We start from the raw sequence: 18,596 nt of genomic DNA, 5'->3' as shown, positions 1-18,596 counted from the left end.
AGAAAGCAAAATTCCATCAGAGGGTTATGGAGCCTTGGGAACGGGATGTTAAATCTTTCATTCCTTCCTCCACACTGATCTATAGAGAATAACTGAAGATCACCTGCCCACTCAGATCTCCCGGCACTTGGGGGAAGAGACAGAGGCTGGGAGGAAACAGCAGGAAGGAAGGAAAAGGAAAAAATGCTAGCCATCTTGGATTTGAGAAATCATCTAAGGAGCTTAAAGTAGAAAAAGCCTGGTTCCTTGCAAGTTCCATTTTGTCTTCTTTACCCTCTTGAAACCCCGGTATACTCTCCTCCAAGCCCTGACCTGATGTCAGGGGCCTCCGGGAAGCACCAGCAAAGGCAGGTGGTAAGAATTTGGGAGGATGGTGTGGGCATGCGGGGATGGACTGGCTGAGTTGAGTTTCCTGTTGTTGCCTCACCAGGGAGGAGGAGGCCCAGGTGGCCGGTCTGATGGCTTGCCCAACGCCATTTCCCAAGGTCCTGAGTCACCAGGTGCCCTAACTGAAGCCATGCCTGAGAGACTGACTTGGCTGGCAGGTATCAGGGCCTTCAGGGTTTAGGCTAGTACCCCAGAAATGGAGAGGAACATGGTGCTTCCTAGACTGTTTCCTGGAGGAACATGGAGGACTTCATGGAATTTCCCACAAGTTTGACCCAAGCTGCCTGGTTTTTTTATTTTTCTGCCATTCTTTCTGGCAAAACGAATTGTCACAATAGTTTTCATGATGTCCATACCTTTGTGGCTGGGCAAGGTGTAGAACTATGAAAACTTTTTTATAAGTGACAAAATAGAATCGGGGGGTGGGAGTGGGGACTCCTGTGATCTTTCTGAGACCTCTAGAAATTAAGAGAGGTTTATAACTGGGTACCTCCCTATGCCATCACTTCCACAGCATCCTTGATGGTCCGTACTTGTTTGGGACTACACAACACCCTGACTTCCTCAAATTCTGGCTCATTGTTCGGTCCAGTTTCACTCTAAATTCCCATATCCACAGGATCTATTTTCCTCCCTCAGTTATTTTGAAATGTCAGAAGCACCACCCGTAACAATAACACAAGTTCAAGGGGCTAGAGAGATGGCTCAGAGGTTAAGAGCATTGCCCTGCTCTTCCAAAGGTCCTGAGTTCAATTTCCAGCAACCACATGGTGGCTCACAGCCATCTGTAATGAGGTCTGGTGCCCTCTTCTGGCAAACTGTATACACAATAAATAAATAAACATTTAAAAAAAATAACAAATAAAAAAAAATAAGTTCAAATGTTCAGATGAGGGCCAAAGAAGCGCCCCCTGGTGAGCAGTGAATTATCAGGGCGCTTTTCCCTGACAAGTCTGGAGGTGAACAGGAACGAGTCAGAGCCACTCCCACCAAGAAGGCCACAGCCCGGTTGGAGGCAGTTAAGAAACTAATTACAATAGAAGGCTTGCTGACTCAAGCCTGTAATCCTAGCGCTGGGAAGGAAAGGATGGTGAGTTCAAGACAAGCCTGGGTTACAAAGGGAGTTTCAGGCTAGCCAGAGCTACATAGCAGGATTCGGTTGGGGATCGTATAGGGAATAATTATAGCAATAATAAGTGCCCCAACAGGTGCAAGCGCCTCTCGCTCTTGGGCTAGAACCCTTAGGCCAGTGATTAAGGAACCCAAATCAGGAAGGACCCTGTGGGTTAGATCTTAGGTTGCACCTTGATAAGCTTCATAACCTCCATACTAATAATTCAAAATAATTGAGGGTCACTATCAGGACCAGTCGGGGCGTTTCAATGCATGTGGCTAAAGTGTCCAAGAGTTGGAGACTAAAGGGGTGGCATGGCACGTGCATGTAGGTTTTGTTTGTTTTAAACTTCCCCAGTCTATTTTCGCCCATTCCTCCCCCAAAACCAGCACAAAACACTCTCTGAGGCTGCCAGGGCACGTAGAGACTATCAGGAATATCCCTAAGGAAACGGCCTGAAGCCAGAAGCGTTAAGACCTCCCTAACGTGAGAATGAATTTAGCACACCCTCCGACCGTCACCTGACCCTAGGGCCCTGAACGAAAAAGTACCGCCTCAGCAAACATTTTATCCAATCACAGCTTTGTGGCAAGTCTGATGAGTCTTTTCTCCAATCACCGCCGAGGTGCGAGGGGGTTGTCGGGATGTTGGCCATAGCTAACATGGAGCCCTTGGTAGGATGAGAGTGAGATTGCCGTTGTCCATTGCTCCTGTCTTACTGCTTCATCATGTGGTGCACTTATTTCGGGTCGGAATTCGGGGCGGTCCATTTCCAGGCTGGTCGCTACAATCCTTGCGCTTCCAGATATTCTCGGCCGCCAGGTAAAAGAATGAGGGTTACTTAAAGTGCAGGCCATTGACCGGCCGGCATCGCGCGGGGCCCGCTGGGAGGTGGAGTCTGGACTCGCGCGTGGCCTTCTGGGAGCTGTAGGCTCTCGGCTGGTGTAGAATTTCACTCCCCAGGGAATTGGCCTCAATTATTTACGGGTGCAGTGTGGGTGCCAGCAGGCGGCTCCGCAGGTCTGCACCTACTAGCGAACAGGACACTTCTTACTCGGGTCTGTGGCCACACCCAGGCACCACTGCCTATCAAGAGGCGCCTCTCGCAGCTGGCGTTCCGCTTTCTGGTAATCCACCTGAAGATCTGGACGTATCTGTAATTGGTGTCCATAGATGATTTACTATTGATGGTGTTTCAGGATTAGCCAAAATAATTTTAAATGATGAAAAGAGATTCTTTAGCTCCCGAGATGGTTCAGCGGGCAAGGGCTCTTGCACCAAGCCTGCGCAACTCCGGCAAATTGTCCTTTGACCTCCACGACCCCAAACCCAATAAATAAACACATACATTTAAATTTCTTTAAGTAGTTCCTAGCTGGGCTTAGTGGAACTCTGTGAATTCAAGGCCAGCCTGATCTATAGAGAGCTCCAGGCCAGCCAGAGCTATGCAGTGAAATATCAGCGTTCAGGCTGAAGCAGGAAGGCTGCTGGGAATTTGAAGCCAGCATGGGCTACAGAGTGAGTTCTGCGTCATTCTGGGCTATGGAGTGTACAAAATGAATCAAGAAGTGATTCTTAGAGCTAGATGCATTAGGAATTGAGGCAGTCTGAACTGGGCCTAGTAGGAGCCTACAATCCTGTTTTCTCAGGAGGCTGAGTCTAAATTTAATGTACAATAGAATGAATATCATACATTCTAAGTTCAAGGCCTACCTGGACAACTTTGTAAGATCCTGTGTCAAAATGAAGAGTAAAAAGGCCATTTGGATTTTTCAGTAGGTAAAGATGTGGTACCAGCATGATCCCCTGAGTTTGTCAATCCCTGGGACCCCATGTGGAAGCCAAGAACTGACTCCTGCAAATGTCCTTTGATCTCCTCTTACTCAGCGCGCGCACGCGCACAACATACACACACACACACACCACACACACAAATAAATAAATAAATAAAATGTAAAATTAAAAAATAAAGAGTAAAAAGAGGGGCTGGGACCGTGTTCAGTGGTGAACATTTTCTTGTCACACATGAACCATAGGCTCAATTCCTAGTACCCCTGGGTGGGAAAAACCTGAGGCCATTCTTGGTAAGATTTAAAAAATAAAAACTCCAGCCAGGCGGTGGTGGCACACTCCTTTAATTCCAGCACTGGGGAGAGGCAGAAGTAGGTGGATCTCTGTGAATTTGAAGCCAGCCTAGTCTACAAGAGCCAGGACAGGCTCCAAAGCTACGCAGAGAAACCCTGTCTCAAAAAAAAAAAAAAAAACACAAAACAAAAAAACTACCTCCAGCTTACTCTCACTGGTCCAGAGAAAAAAAATAAGTTGAAAACAAGCAAGAATCCAGAATCTAATTATTTTCTTCTCACCCCCCTCTGCTTTTTTTGTTTGTTTGTTTTGTTTTTGTTTTTGAAGACAAGGTTTCACTATGCAGCTCTGGCTGGCCTGGGGCCTGAACTCACAGAGGTCCAACTCCTGAGTGCTGGGATTGTAGGGGTGCCCTGCTACCCAGAATCTAGAATTTAATTTTAAATATTCTATAAGAAGCAACTGTTTCCTAAGGGGTCCAGAGGAAGATTGCCAAGGGTGGGTGACCATGTGGAAAGCCCATCTGTTTGATGGAGGAAGGACAAGCCCCGAGCACTTCTAAGTGCTAGGCTGGGAAGTTGTCCACCAATTGTTGGCGATCGCAGTGCTTCTTAGAGTCTTGGTCTGGAAGAGATGAGAGTAGCTGGAAAGTAGCCATGGTAAATTATTAATGCTTTGAAAACAGTCTTAGGAAAGAATGAGGGTGTTGATAATATTTAAACCATAAAGAGACACAAGGTAAGGCCAAAAAATGAATGCATTCATTTCAGTTCATGAAAGGAATTTAGCAGTCAGGGTCATTTTGAAAGGAATATAGTAGAAACTGTCAGAATACGTGTTTCATAATTAAGGGAAGTATTTTGTGAAACCTTTCAACTTTGGCATCCACACACACAGAGTGCTGGATTGTACTGAGGAATTGTGCTAAGTCACAATATACAGTGCCAGTCACAGTGAATCTGTATGTTTGCAAAGCATTGCAGGTGTAGGTCAGCCTGTGATGCAGCTCCCTGTGCATGGGGACCTGCACAGCCCCACAAACATCTGCTCAGTAGGCATCTCATATCCCAGAGGTTTCTTGTGTTCTGGAGGATAAAATAAGGCCTTGCCCCCTCAGGAAGATACTAGGCTCATGGAAAAGTAGGCCAGTGGTGCAGAAAGAAAAGAAAGTGAGTTTTGTCTAAAACTGAAGATAGATTGTCTTCAGGGACAGTGGAAGAAAAGACAAACCAGGCAAGGTAAGCACAGGCTTCCCTGAGAGCAAAGAAGGGGTGAAATCTATAAGGAGGGTATGGAAATACGAAAAGCCATGATACTAAGACTAAGCAAAGCCTCACTCTGGATTCTTATTTATTTTGAATTATGTTTATGTTAATTATCTTTATTGTGTGTATGAGGGTTATGTGTACAATAGCACTGGTGTCAGAGGAGGCCAGAGAGATTGGATCCCCTCGAGCTGCAGTTACAGCCGTTGTGAGCTTCCTGATAGCCTGGAATCAACCTCAGGTTCTCTATTAGAGCGGTACGCTAACTGTTAATGAGGTCTCACTTGGTAGAACCAGCTGGCCTTGAACTTGAAATCTTCCAGCCTCAGCCTCTGGGATTTCAGAAATGCACGGCCACACCCTGCTGGTGTAGTCCTCCTCATTAGTCTGTTTTGAGCATTCCTCTGTGTACTTTTGGCCAGATAACCTCTGCTCCAAACAGACTCCCTCTGCCCTGGCCTTCCCCTCCTGCTTCTCTCTCTGCTATGACTTCTAAAATACAAATCTGATTTCATTAGGCCTTATCCTAAAAATCACAGACGGCCCTGAAGAGCCGGCACAGTGGTCTTCTCACATCCCCGTGCTTTGCCAAGACTGGGATGACTGCCCCTCCCATGTGCCCTGTCACAGCTACATTGTTGCTGAACCTCTACTCTTACTGCCGAAGTTCCTGAGAGCTTTCCATTGGCCTCCCCTCCCCACTATCCCCGGTCTGAACTTGACCAGCGCCCATTCACCAGTGCCTCTTCTGATGCTTTTGTCAAACACAGCGGCGCCTGCTGCTCTCTGACCTCTAGGCCTCTTCACCCCACCCTCGCCCCAACCAGCATGACCCCGGGAGAAGGAATTTGCTTTGCCCAACTTGATCAGTTCCATACTCTATGACACACTAGGTTTCACAGATGTTGTAAGCAGTTGAATCTACTTTTCCATTATGTACATGTAAGACCTGAAGGAAAGAAGGTCTTGGCCATCTAAGAGGATGAGATTAGTCCTTTGTGTTTTTCTGTGTCCTCTGTCAGCAGTGGAAGAGGAACGTCTGCACTCAGGGCTTACCTACAGGAGGTAGGGTAATGGGGTGAAATAAGTCCAAAGACTTTGGGGCCTCTCTGGCCTCGACTACCACACATAGCCTTGGCCATATCAAATTTAGGTCAGTAAAATGAACTGTAGGAGTCTGGAACCAGACAGCAAAGTTCCCTCTTGCTCATCTTATCCCTGGGGACAGATTGTACCACCTATCTGTTGTTGTTCTTACCAAGAGAGAATAAGGGCATCTTCTAGAGTCATGGAGGGTCTGTGGACCATCAACTCACTATTTCTAGGTCGTGGCTGCCATGTTGATTACCTTGCACATGTACAGGGCCAGGCCCAAAGAAGTTTGCCCCCAGGATTCTCTCTGAGCCAGCCTCTAGGAAGCTTTGATCTGTCCCTGTAAGGAGGCCTGGGGCTGGCTGCCACTCCACGTTTCTTCTCACTCTGACAGGCTGGAGACCTGTGCTGACCAGGGTGCTGGAGGCTAAATGGGGGCCTTGCTGGCTGATGCAGGCTGAGAGGCAATGCTAGGGGAAAGGCTCTCAAGAGTGTAGTCTGATAACATTGCATTCCGCATGTGTGCAAGTGTCTTACAAACCAAAGTTGCTTAAGACTGTCCTAAGACATTCATTCTAGGTGAGGTAGCACATACCTGTAGTCATAGCTACTCAGGAAGCTGAGCAGGAGGGGTCGTTTGAGAGCAGAAGTTCAAGGCCAGGCAGGGGAATATTAGTAAATCTTATCTCAAAACTAAAGTAAAATAAAAAAAAAATGGCCCTAGGAGAGGCAGCAGATAAAATGCTGTTCCAGAAGGCTCACCCAGAGCCCAGGGGAATGGTTAATCATTTGAAGGACAACCAGGACCACAGCTGTCAATGCCTTTTCCAATCTACAGGTCTTCAGATGACCAATTCAGCTCCTGCCTCCTCCGGGTGGTGGCCCAGCTCCGGTCACAGCTCCGGGCTCACCTCCCTCAAGTCCCACCAGCTTCCCGACGGAGCCCCTCTGCCTGGTGTTGGGTTGGGGGAACCTTGGTGGTTCCTGCAGTGCTGTGGCAGCACCCCCGCCTCTGCCTCGTAGCTCTGTGTGAAGCCGAAGGATCCCGTCCTGCCCAGCACCCACCCAGTACCCTGGAGCTGCGCTTTAACTGGAAGCTGTTCTGGCATTTCCTTCACCCCCACCTGCTGGCCCTGGGGGTAGCCATTGTGGTGAGGCTTTTCCTGCCCCTCTGTGCACAAACCAGGAAAGGCCTAGGCAGCTCCAAACTGAGTTGCACAGGAAGCGCGTTTCTGCCTTGTGGGAACAGCAAGGGCTGCCTGGGCTCTGAGCATCAGGATGACCCATGCAGGGGGACTGGGTTTGTGGGATATGAGAACTCAGGGGCTGGAGGCCTGGACTTCAACTCTGAGAGACACTTCTGTGACCACATGAGCAGCCCCAGGATGGACAAGGCTCAGTAAGGGAAAAGGAGAAGTCAAAGTCAGAACTGGGGAGGGAACAAATATGGCCTCCTCTCCAAGTGCCTTTTCCCTCTGTCCCCCGTTCCAGCTGGCCTTGGGTGCCGCACTAGTGAACGTGCAGATCCCCCTGCTCCTGGCCAGCTGGTGGAGATTGTGGCCAAGTACATGAGGGACCGCGTGGGGAGTTTTCGTGTCTGAGTCCCGTAGGCTCAGTACCCAGTTGCTCCTACTCTACGGTGTTCAGGTACAGTGGGGTGGGAGGGGCCTGGGGCCCACAGCAGCCTTCCTGGGGCCTCCCTGAGTACCAGGCCTCTCTTACAGGGATTGCTGACCTTCGGATACCTAGTGCTGCTGTCCCACATTGGTGAGCGTATGGCCATGGACATGCGGAGAGCCCTTTTCAGCTCCCTGCTCCGGTACTGCCAGCTGTAGGGGGTGGGTCCAGGGTGACTGATGGCTCCCAGGAGGTCTCGGAGGGCCAGATCCTGAAGTAACATCTCCCTATCTTCCTCCACCTACTACTATCATGTTTTACTGCCAGGCAAGACATTGCTTTCTTTGATGCCAAAAAGACAGGACAACTAGTGAGCCGCTTGACTACCGATGTGCAAGAATTCAAGTCGTCCTTCAAGCTTGTCATCTCCCAGGTCAGTGGGTCAGGCCCCTGTGCAAATTCAGCAGCCAGACTTGCCTGCACCCAGCTCTGACATCCTGAAATTGCGCTGGAACAAGGCAGTGCGCCTGCCCAGCTCTCAGTAGAGTGAGGCTCACTACTGCCTGGGGAAAGTCTGAGATAAAGGGAACAAAGAATCTGGAGGGAGTCACAGGACAGTGTCAAGGTCAGGACAGGCTGCTGCTCCACGCTCTGAAACCCTGGCTCCCCCAGAAAGCCATTTATAGGCAATTATGAACCACCCTGGTAGGAGTAAACTCACTTGACCCAACCTGACCCCTTGTACCCTTTGCTAGTCAGGGTTGAATTCATGCATGACTCTACTGCGTACTGACAGCCCACCCTGGGAGCCCCTGTCTCACCTGGCTCCAGGTTTGTCAGAAACTCTGGCCTGTGGCAGTCAGAGTATCCCTGTGCAGCTCAGTGTGTCCACAACAGAAATAAGCAATGGATTTGTCTAGAGTCAAAAGAGTTTAGCCTGTGGACATTCCCACCTGTCCCTTCTACAGCTTGTGATCAGGTCCTGGTGGTCACCACCAGTGACTGCCCCAGGACCCTCCAGAGCTGTACCCATCCCACCCTCAGCAGAACACCCCCCACCTGGTGCTGATGCTCCAAAGCCTCCTGCCCTCCTCTCACTATCCAGGGACTGCGCAGTTTGTAACCAAGTGATTGGTAGCCTGGTGTCCCTGTCTATGCTGTCCCCACGCCTGACACTGCTGCTGGCTATTGCCACACCTGCCCTCATGGGAGTGGGCACCCTGATGGGCTCAGGTCTCCGAAAGTTGTCTCGCCAATGTCAGGAGCAGGTACTGGAATTTTTGACATGTTCCCCTTGTTTCTTCCTAGCATCTCTGGCCCATTCTTCTTGACCCTGTTTGCCCCTCTTCCTGTCTATAACCTACTCCTTGTTTCTCTCTCTCCATGCAGATTGCCAGGGCAACAGGTGTAGGCAGACGAGGCCCTAGGCAATGTTCGGACTGTGCGGGGCCTTTGCTATGGAGCAGCGGGAAGAGGAGTAAGTCCTGGGAAAGCAGAGTACAAAATGGGTCCATCATTCTCACATACCCCTCCCCCTGCCCTGGCCCTCAGCCCAGATGCTTCCTGAGTGCCCAGCCTGGCCTTTCTTCCCAGACGCTATCAAACAGAGCTGGAGTCATGCCGCTGTAAGGCAGAAGAGCTGGGCAGGGGCATTGCCTTGTTCCAAGGGCTCTCCAACATCGCTTTTAATTGTGAGTGAATGAGGCCCTGCCTGGGAGGGGACGTGGGCATGGGCTAGGTGAAAGCAGAGACAGGCAGCAGTCTCCACCTGCCCAGATGTTCCTAACATATTGAGTACCTTCATTTGTGAGATGTTCCAGCTACCAACAACTGCAGGGAACTAGAGAGTGACATTCCTTCCTTAGCTTACGGAGAATGCTACAGGGCACCCTTAGGGAGTGTGTGTACTCTTGCCCCCTCCGCATTCCTATTTATTTTGTGCCACTAGGGTAGAATCAAGACCTTAAGCATTTTAGGAAAACTAATACTACTGATCTGTCTCTCCAGCCCTTTATAGTTTTTTTTTTTAAGATTTTTATTTATTATGTATACAGTGTTCTGTCTGTATACCTACAGACCAAAAGACGGCACCAGATCTCATTAGAGATGGTTATGAGCCACCATGTGGTTGTGGGAATTGAACTCAGGACCTAGGAAGAGCAATTAATGCTCTTAACCACTGAGCCATCTCTCCAGCCCCTCATTTTTTTTATTTTTAAATTATGTGTACATGTGGGTCTGTGTATGTGAGTACAGGGCCCTCAGAGGCCGCCAGAGCTGAAGTTACAGGCAGTTGTGAGCTGCCTGATGTGGCTGCTGGGAACTGAACTCAGGTCCTCAGCCTGAGCGATATGTGCCCTTAGTTACTGAGCCATCTCCCCAACCCTTCACTAAGTCACCTAGGTTAACTTCAGACTTTTTCTGTATCCAGGTTACCTTGAACTCATGATCCTCCTGCCTTAGCCTCATGAGTGTTACTAAATATCACTAAACCTGGCCTGCTCATCTTGTTTTGCAAATAAGGAGTTCAGGCCTAAAAGTCAGCTGGTGGCAGAGCAGAGATAAGACTCAGCCCTCATCTCTAGCCACTTCCTGCCTCACTGCCTGGCCCTTTCCATGTAGGTATGGTCTTGGGCACCCTGTTCATTGGGGGCTCTCTTGTGGCTGGACAGCAGCTGAGAGGGGGAGACCTCATGTCCTTTCCTGGTGGCTTCCCAGACGGTACAGAGGTGAGTGGGGACTATTCTCATCTCTCAGTAGTTCTGTCTTCATCTATCCCGTCATGCCCCCATCCCATCCTCCCATAACCCTGCTTACTAGGAGAACGGGTGCCAGCACGCTTTGGGGAGGGGCTAGTTCATAACGCAGGGTCTGCAGAGTACACCTGGTTCCCAGCTGCATGAGCATTGCCCCTGGTTCCGTTCCTGCCCCACACCAAGGGCCTTCAGACCCTCTGGTCCCAGAAGCTTTATCTGTCCTCTGGCCCAGCAGCTGTTCCTTCCTGTCTTTGGGATCTAGGTGCTCTGATTGCAGAAGAGGTGGAGATCACCATGTCCCCTCTGCTACCTTGCTGACCTAATTCCCTGATCAGCCTGGACTCCAGCACCTCATGATCCTTCTCATGCCGTGCACTCAGCCAAGCTACTTGGCTCTACTCCCTGGGCACACACCTCCCACATTCATATTCTTACCTGCCTACTGTACTACTCAGCCCTAAGCAGCACTGTGCTTGTAACTGAGGGGTAGCCCTGGGGGCAGCCTGCACCATCTCAGGCCCTGGTCAGATCGCCATCACTAGCCACCTGGAGGAATCAGCCTCTTTAAGGAAGCTGTTGTTTTTATTCCTGGTCCTTGCTGTGTATCCAAGGGTCCACATGTCGGGGCTGAGGTCAAAGGGAGGAATGAGCAGGACAGAGCAGTCCCAGTTAAGTGTTCCTTTTGGCAGAGAATGGATGGTCTCCTAGGGAACTTGTCCGGGCCAGTTCACTTCATCAGTCTGCAGCTGGCCCCATTGTGCCAGCGCTCAGAGCGAGGTCAGGGCACTCCCGTGAGTCATGTGTGTTTTGGATTTCAGTTGCGGTTGGCCCCTTTGCCAGGCTCTAATGGCTTCCAGGTCTCCTGTGAGCTGGTCCCATCCACATCCACATCCACAGATAACTCACCCACCTAGCCCCGCCCTCCACAGCCTTCTGCTCCTGACAAGTGCCTATTTCCCTAAGCCTTCCATAACTGTTTCCTTGGGAACTTTAAGGTGCTTTCCTCAGCTCTGGAACAAGTGAATTTGTCCCGTAGCTTTCTGGGATGGCAGCCTTTTTCCTCAGAAGGGACCCATTGCACACAGTGGCATATACACAGTCATGGGTTGGCCAACCCACTGGGGACCGTGACTAAGGCTGTTGACTCATCTACCTCCTTAGCTCATAGTAGGCGACCAGGTCCAGCCCCAGCCCTGCCAAGACAAGGGAGGTGACCCACTGTCTAGACAGATAAACACATGCCATCTCCTCCACATACCCAACTTTAGGGCAAACCCACAGTAAAATCTTTGTGGGGGAGTTCTGCTTTGGGGGCTCTCCAGGGCTTTCCCTTATAGCCCCGTCCCTATTTTCTTCATTTTCTGAAAGGGCGTGACTCCTCACCTTACTTTGAAAGTGAGTCCTTGCTTCCCCCGATGTCTAGCATTAGATCTGTCCTCCCACTGTGACCTACCCTGTCCCTGTGACTTCTGTCAAGGTATCTATCCACACAATCAGGTCAGGTAGAGGTCATGGGATCAGTTATACCCTTTCTGCTGGGCTGATGTCCTCTATAGTGCTGTGGACCAGCTTCACCCTGCGTACTGAAGGCCTGGAAGCATTTGGGCATACCATTGAGTCCCAGGCATGTCCCACATTCACTACCTCCTGAGCATCCTCCAATCCTGGCTTAGCCCGTAACTGGAGAGGGGGACAGAAGCTTAGTGATCTGGTGTCACAGGGCTCCTGTAGCCATAAGATATTGGGGGCCTTCTCTGCATTAGCCCTATGTCTTTGTCTCTCCTATCACAACCTTTCCCTTCTCTCCCGCTCTTATTAACACCTCTTCCAACTCTCTCTCTCCTGACAGGTCTATGGCCAGTCTCTCTGTCCTGTTTGGTCAGGTAAGTAAGATTGCCCCAAGATGGTGTGTGTGTGTGTGTGTGTGTGTGTGTGTGTGTGGTTGTGAGAGCTCTGGATAGATACACTGCAGCCCTATCCAGTACCAGAAGCCCCCTTCCATGGAAGCCCCAGTTTCTAATTTAAACCACAAACTGGATTCCCTCTGCAGGTGGTACGTGGACTGAGTGCAGGTGCCCGTGTCTTTGAGTACATGGCCCTGAGCCCCTGCATCCCACTGACAGGGGGCTACTGCATCCCCAGCAAGGACCTTCATGGCTCCATTACCTTCCAGAATGTCAGCTTCAGGTCAGCATTGGTGGGTGGGCTGAGGATGAGAGGAAGTCGGGAGGCATTCTAATGGAATACTCCCTGTAAGCAAAGCCCTGTTGGGGGACTTAGAAGGGCAGTAAGGTTCATAAACCTGGTGTGACTGGGGCTCACTTGGCCATCCACAGCTACCCCTGCCGCCCTGGCTTTGAGGTGCTCAAGGACTTCACCCTGACGCTGCCACCTGGCAAGATTGTGGCCCTTGTGGGCCAGTCTGGGGGAGGTAAGGAGAACCTCACCATCTCCTGTTCTCTGGTTCATTTTTTGGTAGCCACTTGGAGCATGGCTGGTAGAAAACCCTCATTGGTTCCTGCTCCTACCTGGGATGGGTATCCTCCATGCCACAGGGTCCCTCTTTCCTGGGAGAGTCTCTAAAACCCTCTCTTCTCTCCCCACACCTCCAACTTCCCCTTCCTCCAGGAAAGACCACAGTGGCTTCCCTGCTGGAGCGCTTCTATGACCCCACAGCTGGCATGGTGACACTGGATGGGCACGACCTGCGTACTCTCAACCCCTCCTGGCTCCGGGGCCAGGTCATCGGCTTCATCAGTCAGGTGAAGGGCAGAGGCTGGCAGGGTCTGAGCATCAAACCCTGCTCCACTACTTCTCTCCCTGATGCTCTGAGTATGCCTGTGGCCTAAATGGTTCCCTGCCATTCTCTAGGTCCAGGATGTCCTCTCCCAGACAGCTGCAGCTCGATCCTGGTACTCTAGAGCATAGACACTGCAGTCTTAGGATCTGAAAGCAGTGGTCCTGAGACTGCCAGTGGTCACCACCCACCAAGCCATACAAGGGGCCATTTTTTTCTTTGTGGGCTAGAGATAAAGCCAACACACCACTATGGGAGGGACAACTATCCACATGTAGGAAGAGACTAAAACTCAAATGGCCCGCTATCACTTTATAGGGCCTGTCCATCATCACCTTTGGTGAGGGAGTCTGTGTGTCCCACTGATGAGCCACCCTGTCCTCACATGATTGGAGGCTGGCTTTGAACTTCAGACCCTCCCTGCAATTGGGGTTCTCTAAATAGGTCTCTGGTGCTCATGGCAGTCCCCAAATTCTGCGACTGAACTCAGTACAGTCTGTAAATGCCATCTCTGTGTTCCTGTGCCCCTCAACCTTGCAGGAGCCAGTCCTATTTGGAACAACCATCATGGAGAATATCCGATTCGGGAAAGTGGACGCTTCTGATGAAGAGGTGTATACAGCTGCAAGAGAAGCCAACGCCCATGAGTTCATCAGCAGCTTCCCTGATGGCTACAGTACCGTGGTTGGTGGGTCCCTTGGTGGAAAGCTACTGGGTCATCAGGGCAGTGTTGAGGCTCAGGAGCCAGGGTTCTACGGGCAATGAGCAACTCAGTGTGACTCTTGAGAGGGGCAGCTCAGAGATAGTCAAACCAGGAAATACCAGACCGTGGCTGAGGGAAGAAAGGTGGCTCTATGGGGACAGAATTCCACCCCATGTGACTTAGGCATAACAGACTAGACAGGGCTCTGAGAGGAGACAGAGAAATAACAGTGGTAAATGGGAGAACAGTAAATGGGACTTAATATACTCTGGAGCCCTACCACACCCCAAGACAGGAAAGAGAACTCCTCTCAAAACTGTCCCTGTTCTTCTGGTTCCCAGAATACCCCAGGTCTCTTGCACTTCAGTGGCATCCCTCAACACAACAGGCTGGCATCTTGTGCAGGCCTTTCTCATTTCAGGGTACTGGACCATATAATGGCACACTAACTCGTTGACATCCTGAGCCTTGGATGTTCATCCCTGCAGCTCTTCTGTCCAACTCTGGGGCTGTGTGTATCATATAGAGAGTATGTGCTATCCAGCCACTGGGTTATGATATACAATGTTCCAGTACGTCTCGAGGCTTCTCAGCTACTGACCTGGATCTTTCAGGCTGTGCCCATCTCTAGCAGTCCCTTCAGGTCCTAATGTCGCTGTGCTTACATGCTCAGGGCTCTGTGTTGTTCTCATGGGAGGCCCTTGTCATCTCTCCTGGTTGGCACTTCCTTGTGTTTTTAATTCCAGTGTCCCTTGTTATTGGGCTTCCCAGGACTGTTCCCCTTACTGACCTGTGATCCTGCCATTCTTTTGCAGTCCCTAGAGGTTACTTGTGGCCCCCAGAATGTCACGTCTGTCCGCTATGGCTTCAGGTGCCTCTGTGTTTAGCATTTTTGCTGCACTGCTCATGCTCAGTTACCAAGTGGTCTTACTCCAGCCGAGGCTGGGATCCCGGAAGATAGTTGTTGCTGTAGGCACCTGCTGGGAACTGCTTGCTCAGCTCAGAGACCCACCTAGGAAGGGGCACTCATGCATGTGTTTCGTGTGCATTATCCTGCTGGGGCACTCAGACTGACAAGTGTGCACATGGGGTAGGGAACGGGGTCCTGAGAGGAGCCTGACGGAAGTTCCTAAGTATCCAGTGCTCATTGCCTACCACTGCCAAGTGTGGAGCCAAGGACCACTTCAGATCCTGTCCCCTCTTTCCCTAGGTGAGCGGGGCACAACCTTGTCTGGTGGCCAGAAGCAGCGCCTAGCCATTGCGCGTGCCCTCATCAAGCATCCCACTGTGTTGATCCTGGACGAGGCAACCAGTGCCCTAGATGCAGAATCTGAAAGGGTAGTGCAGGAGGCACTGGACCGGGCCAGCGCTGGTCGCACCGTGTTAGTCATTGCCCACCGGCTCAGTACTGTTCGTGCAGCCCACTGCATCGTCGTTATGGCCAATGGCCAAGTCTATGAGGTCAGTTGGGCTGGGAGTGGGCAGTGGCTCAGGTAGCATAGCTAAGCTATATGAGCACCTGGCTTGGCTCCAGGTGCCTGAGGTCATGTTCTGGGAACAACACCCCAACAGACCAAGGTCTTCCTGTCTGCAGATAAGCTCTGACCTCTGGAAGAGGTGAGCTGCAGGCTCCCAGGACCAGAGGATGTGTATGGTGTTGGTGAAGAAACTGAGGTAGAGCGCAGAGCTGGCCAGGGGCTCAGATATCGCATCAGGAACTTGTGTTTTTTTTTGTTGTTGTTGTTGTTTTGTTTTTTTGTTTTTGTTCTGTTTTTTGAGAAACCTATTCAGCTTTTTCTGTGTAGCCTTGGCTGTCCTGGAACTACCTCCTTAGACCAGGCTGGCCTTGAACTCACAGAGGTCTGCCTGACTCTGCCTCCTGTTGCAGAATTTACGCCACTCCCACCTGGCTTCCTGACAGGGACTTGTATGGGAGCAGTCAGGGGCAGAACTCAGAGCCTATGCATGTATATCTCACAGCCCCAGCCAAAGGAGACACAGGAGAGATCAGACCTCTCAGTGTCAGCTGAGCTGGAAGTGGCATTGACTAATCAAGCTATGTCCGAGGTGTTTCATTTAAAATGAGCCCGGAGCTCTAAAAAAGCTGCAGAGAAACCCTGTCTCGAAAAACCAAAAGAAGAAAAATAAATAAAATGAGCCCGGAGTTGTCAAGTGTCTCTGTAAGGGGCATTAGCTTAAGTGACTGGGAGCCTAAAACAGGTGGTGGAGGCTGGGGCTCGCTCTACGTTTAGCTCTGTTGAAATGACACTCCTTCTGTCTCCAGGCCGGGACCCACGAAGAACTCCTTAAAAAGGGCAGGCTGTATGCAGAGCTTATCCGGAGACAAGCCCTGGATGCCCCGCTGACCTCGGCCCCACCTACAGAGAAGCCTGAAGACCCCAGGAGCCCCCAGTGCAAAGCCTGAGACCCCAGGGTCAGGTCACTGCCAAGAACCAGTCTGGGGCTGGAGCTCTGCTGGGGACAGAGCTCTTACAGGGCCAGTGTGGGGTGTAGCCTTCACTCCTGCTCTCTTAAAGGATCTGGGCCTAGCAGCTGGGGTGGGAAGGTGACTTTCCTCCCACCTGTCCTGGCTCAGCTCTGTGATTACTGTGATGTACACGGTGAGGCAGAGTCCCTGAGGCACCTCTGCTTGACTCTTTCCCTCTGCCCGAGTCCTGCCCAGCACTCTAAGGTTATTCAGGCCCTCACTGCTGGGACTGAAAATTCATGGTCTGGCCAGGCCTGGTAGAATGGGTTGTAATTCAGGCACTTGGGAGACTAAAGTAGGAGGATCGAGGGGTTCAAGGCCACCCGGGCTATATAGTGAGACCCTGTCTCAAATCAATCCTAAATAAATAAATATAATAAAAGACAATTTTAAAAGACACTAAGGCTTTAGCTCAGTAGCAGAGTGCCTGACATATACGAAGGCCTAGATTTGAGCTTTAGCACTGCAAATAAAATAATAAAATCCAGGGTTGGGAGTAACCGTGGATCTCAGACCTAGGCTCCACCTCACCCTAGGTAGGACCATACATCCCTAGCCTTACCCTTGCATCCCCCACAAAGCCACAGCCATGGTCTCTTGCAGGATAAAGTGGTAGCAGTCTATTGTACAAGAAGCACCCAGCCTGCCTGATTGTTCCCTGTGTGCTTCATATCTGACCTGGTGAGACTATAAAATCGAAGAGACATTAAAGAGACTGAGACTGGGCCATGTGCTCAGATACAGGCATGGTGGTGCAGACCTGTAATCCCTGCAGATGGGAGGTAGAGGCGGGGTGATCAGTTTGAAATCATCCTTGACTACATAGAATTTGAGGCTAGCGTGGCTTTTGTGAGAGCCTTCCCCAAAGGTGGAAGGCACAGCTAATACACAAGGCAATAGGAGGTTCATATGAGTAACCATAAGGATCATGAAAGTGGTGGGATGGTGGCCTCACCTGGAAAGGGGACAAGCAGACAGCCTGAATGACATGAGCATATTGCCCCAAAGCTGTAACTGAGGCAAGTTGGGGCCTCCATTGGCTTCTCAGGTGTCAGGGAAGCATGCAAAGGACCCTTAGATGGCACTGATGCTCCCAGAGCTGCCAATACATTCATCCACTTAACTTACTCCCAAAGGGTGATGGCCTCTAGCCTTGGTACTGTAGGTCACTTCCCACTGAGAATCCTTCCCCGGCCAACCACATCCAGGTTGTAGGACTGTGCAGGCCAGCAAACCAGGGCAGGGGAAAGGTGCTGTAACTTCATGTTCAGACAAACATTTTATACTTTTCATGTGGCAAAGGATAGTAGTATTTCAGGAGCGATGGGCACAGACTGCAGAAACAGCTACTGCTGGAGGCCAGTGTAGAGACTCAAGTGAGTGCAGAAACCGAGGTGGGTCTTGTGGTTAGGACCGTATACTGCTGTGAGGACAAGGAATCCAAGATCCCTAGTCCATAGTGCACTAGTTCGGTATCTGTAGTGACCGTCCTGGAAGCTGAGTTCTGGGTGGCTTCAGTTGCCTAGTCACCACCGTGCCCCACACCCCTGCCAAGTGCAGCTTAGAGAAAGGCCTGTGCTTTCCATAAGAATTTCCCCCATCTGGCCCTACCCTTGGTCCACTTGGGGCATAAAATCTCCCTCACAGAGCAGCCAGCCAGCCAAGTGGCTCAACATCATGCACAGTCACCTGACTGGCAGTGTACACATCACCTAGTGTGATTCTAAGCCCCCCTGACAGCCACAGGATGGCTACTCACCAGGGAATGGGACCCTATGACCAATGGTTGGTGACCCTACCCTATCACCCTGGCTTGACTCTGCCAGCCCCTCAATAGAGAACAGCAGATTAGCTGGGCTTCCTCTCAAAATACATTCCCAAGAGTTAAGGGGGACATTTTATAACAAGGCCCTTAAAAGCCACAGTGCAGTGGTCCCAGAAAGCAGTCAGACCTGTGCCCCAAGCTGTTGTAGTCACCTATCTTTCAGAAGATGTTGCTTGCCTAGCCTATGCCACTAAACCTGGAACAGTTTCTGAGACTGTGAGCCCTGAGTGCTTGCTAGAAGGACCAGTGTACACAGTCAGAGGAGTCAGAGGCACTCCCACTGCGGTTCTGCGGTTGGTGGAACTACATCCCCACCACTCAAGGCCAGAAGCTACCAGAATGAACCTGGTCTCTAGTGCATTTCAAAGACACGAAATATAAATACCATTCTGGGACCAATGAGAAACACCTGCCACCAAACCCCAAATCAAAGGACCTGAATTCAATCCCCCAAGACTCATGTGGTG

General features: G+C 50.7%; 1 protein-coding gene across 1 annotated transcript; it reads left to right on the top strand.

The window, feature by feature from the left end:
* The first annotated feature begins 2,140 nt into the window (after positions 1 to 2,140).
* Abcb8 (ATP binding cassette subfamily B member 8) lies at positions 2,141 to 16,703 on the top strand. Its single transcript, XM_038319592.2, is given in 22 exon segments — positions 2,141 to 2,323; positions 6,782 to 7,094; positions 7,435 to 7,477; positions 7,480 to 7,532; positions 7,534 to 7,590; positions 7,668 to 7,762; positions 7,888 to 7,993; positions 8,666 to 8,677; positions 8,679 to 8,828; positions 8,950 to 8,970; positions 8,972 to 9,007; positions 9,009 to 9,037; positions 9,154 to 9,251; positions 10,183 to 10,259; positions 10,261 to 10,289; positions 12,166 to 12,199; positions 12,367 to 12,503; positions 12,653 to 12,747; positions 12,945 to 13,078; positions 13,654 to 13,801; positions 15,027 to 15,277; positions 16,101 to 16,703. Coding segments are annotated over 22 exon segments (2,202 nt in total). The 5' UTR covers positions 2,141 to 2,180; the 3' UTR covers positions 16,242 to 16,703.
* Positions 16,704 to 18,596: the final 1,893 nt, after the last annotated feature.

The sequence above is a fragment of the Arvicola amphibius genome, chromosome 2 (genome assembly GCF_903992535.2).
Source record: "Arvicola amphibius chromosome 2, mArvAmp1.2, whole genome shotgun sequence".
NCBI lineage: Eukaryota > Metazoa > Chordata > Mammalia > Rodentia > Cricetidae > Arvicola > Arvicola amphibius.
The sequence above is the reverse complement of the archived record's forward strand: the minus strand, read 5'-3'. Positions and strand labels throughout refer to the sequence as shown.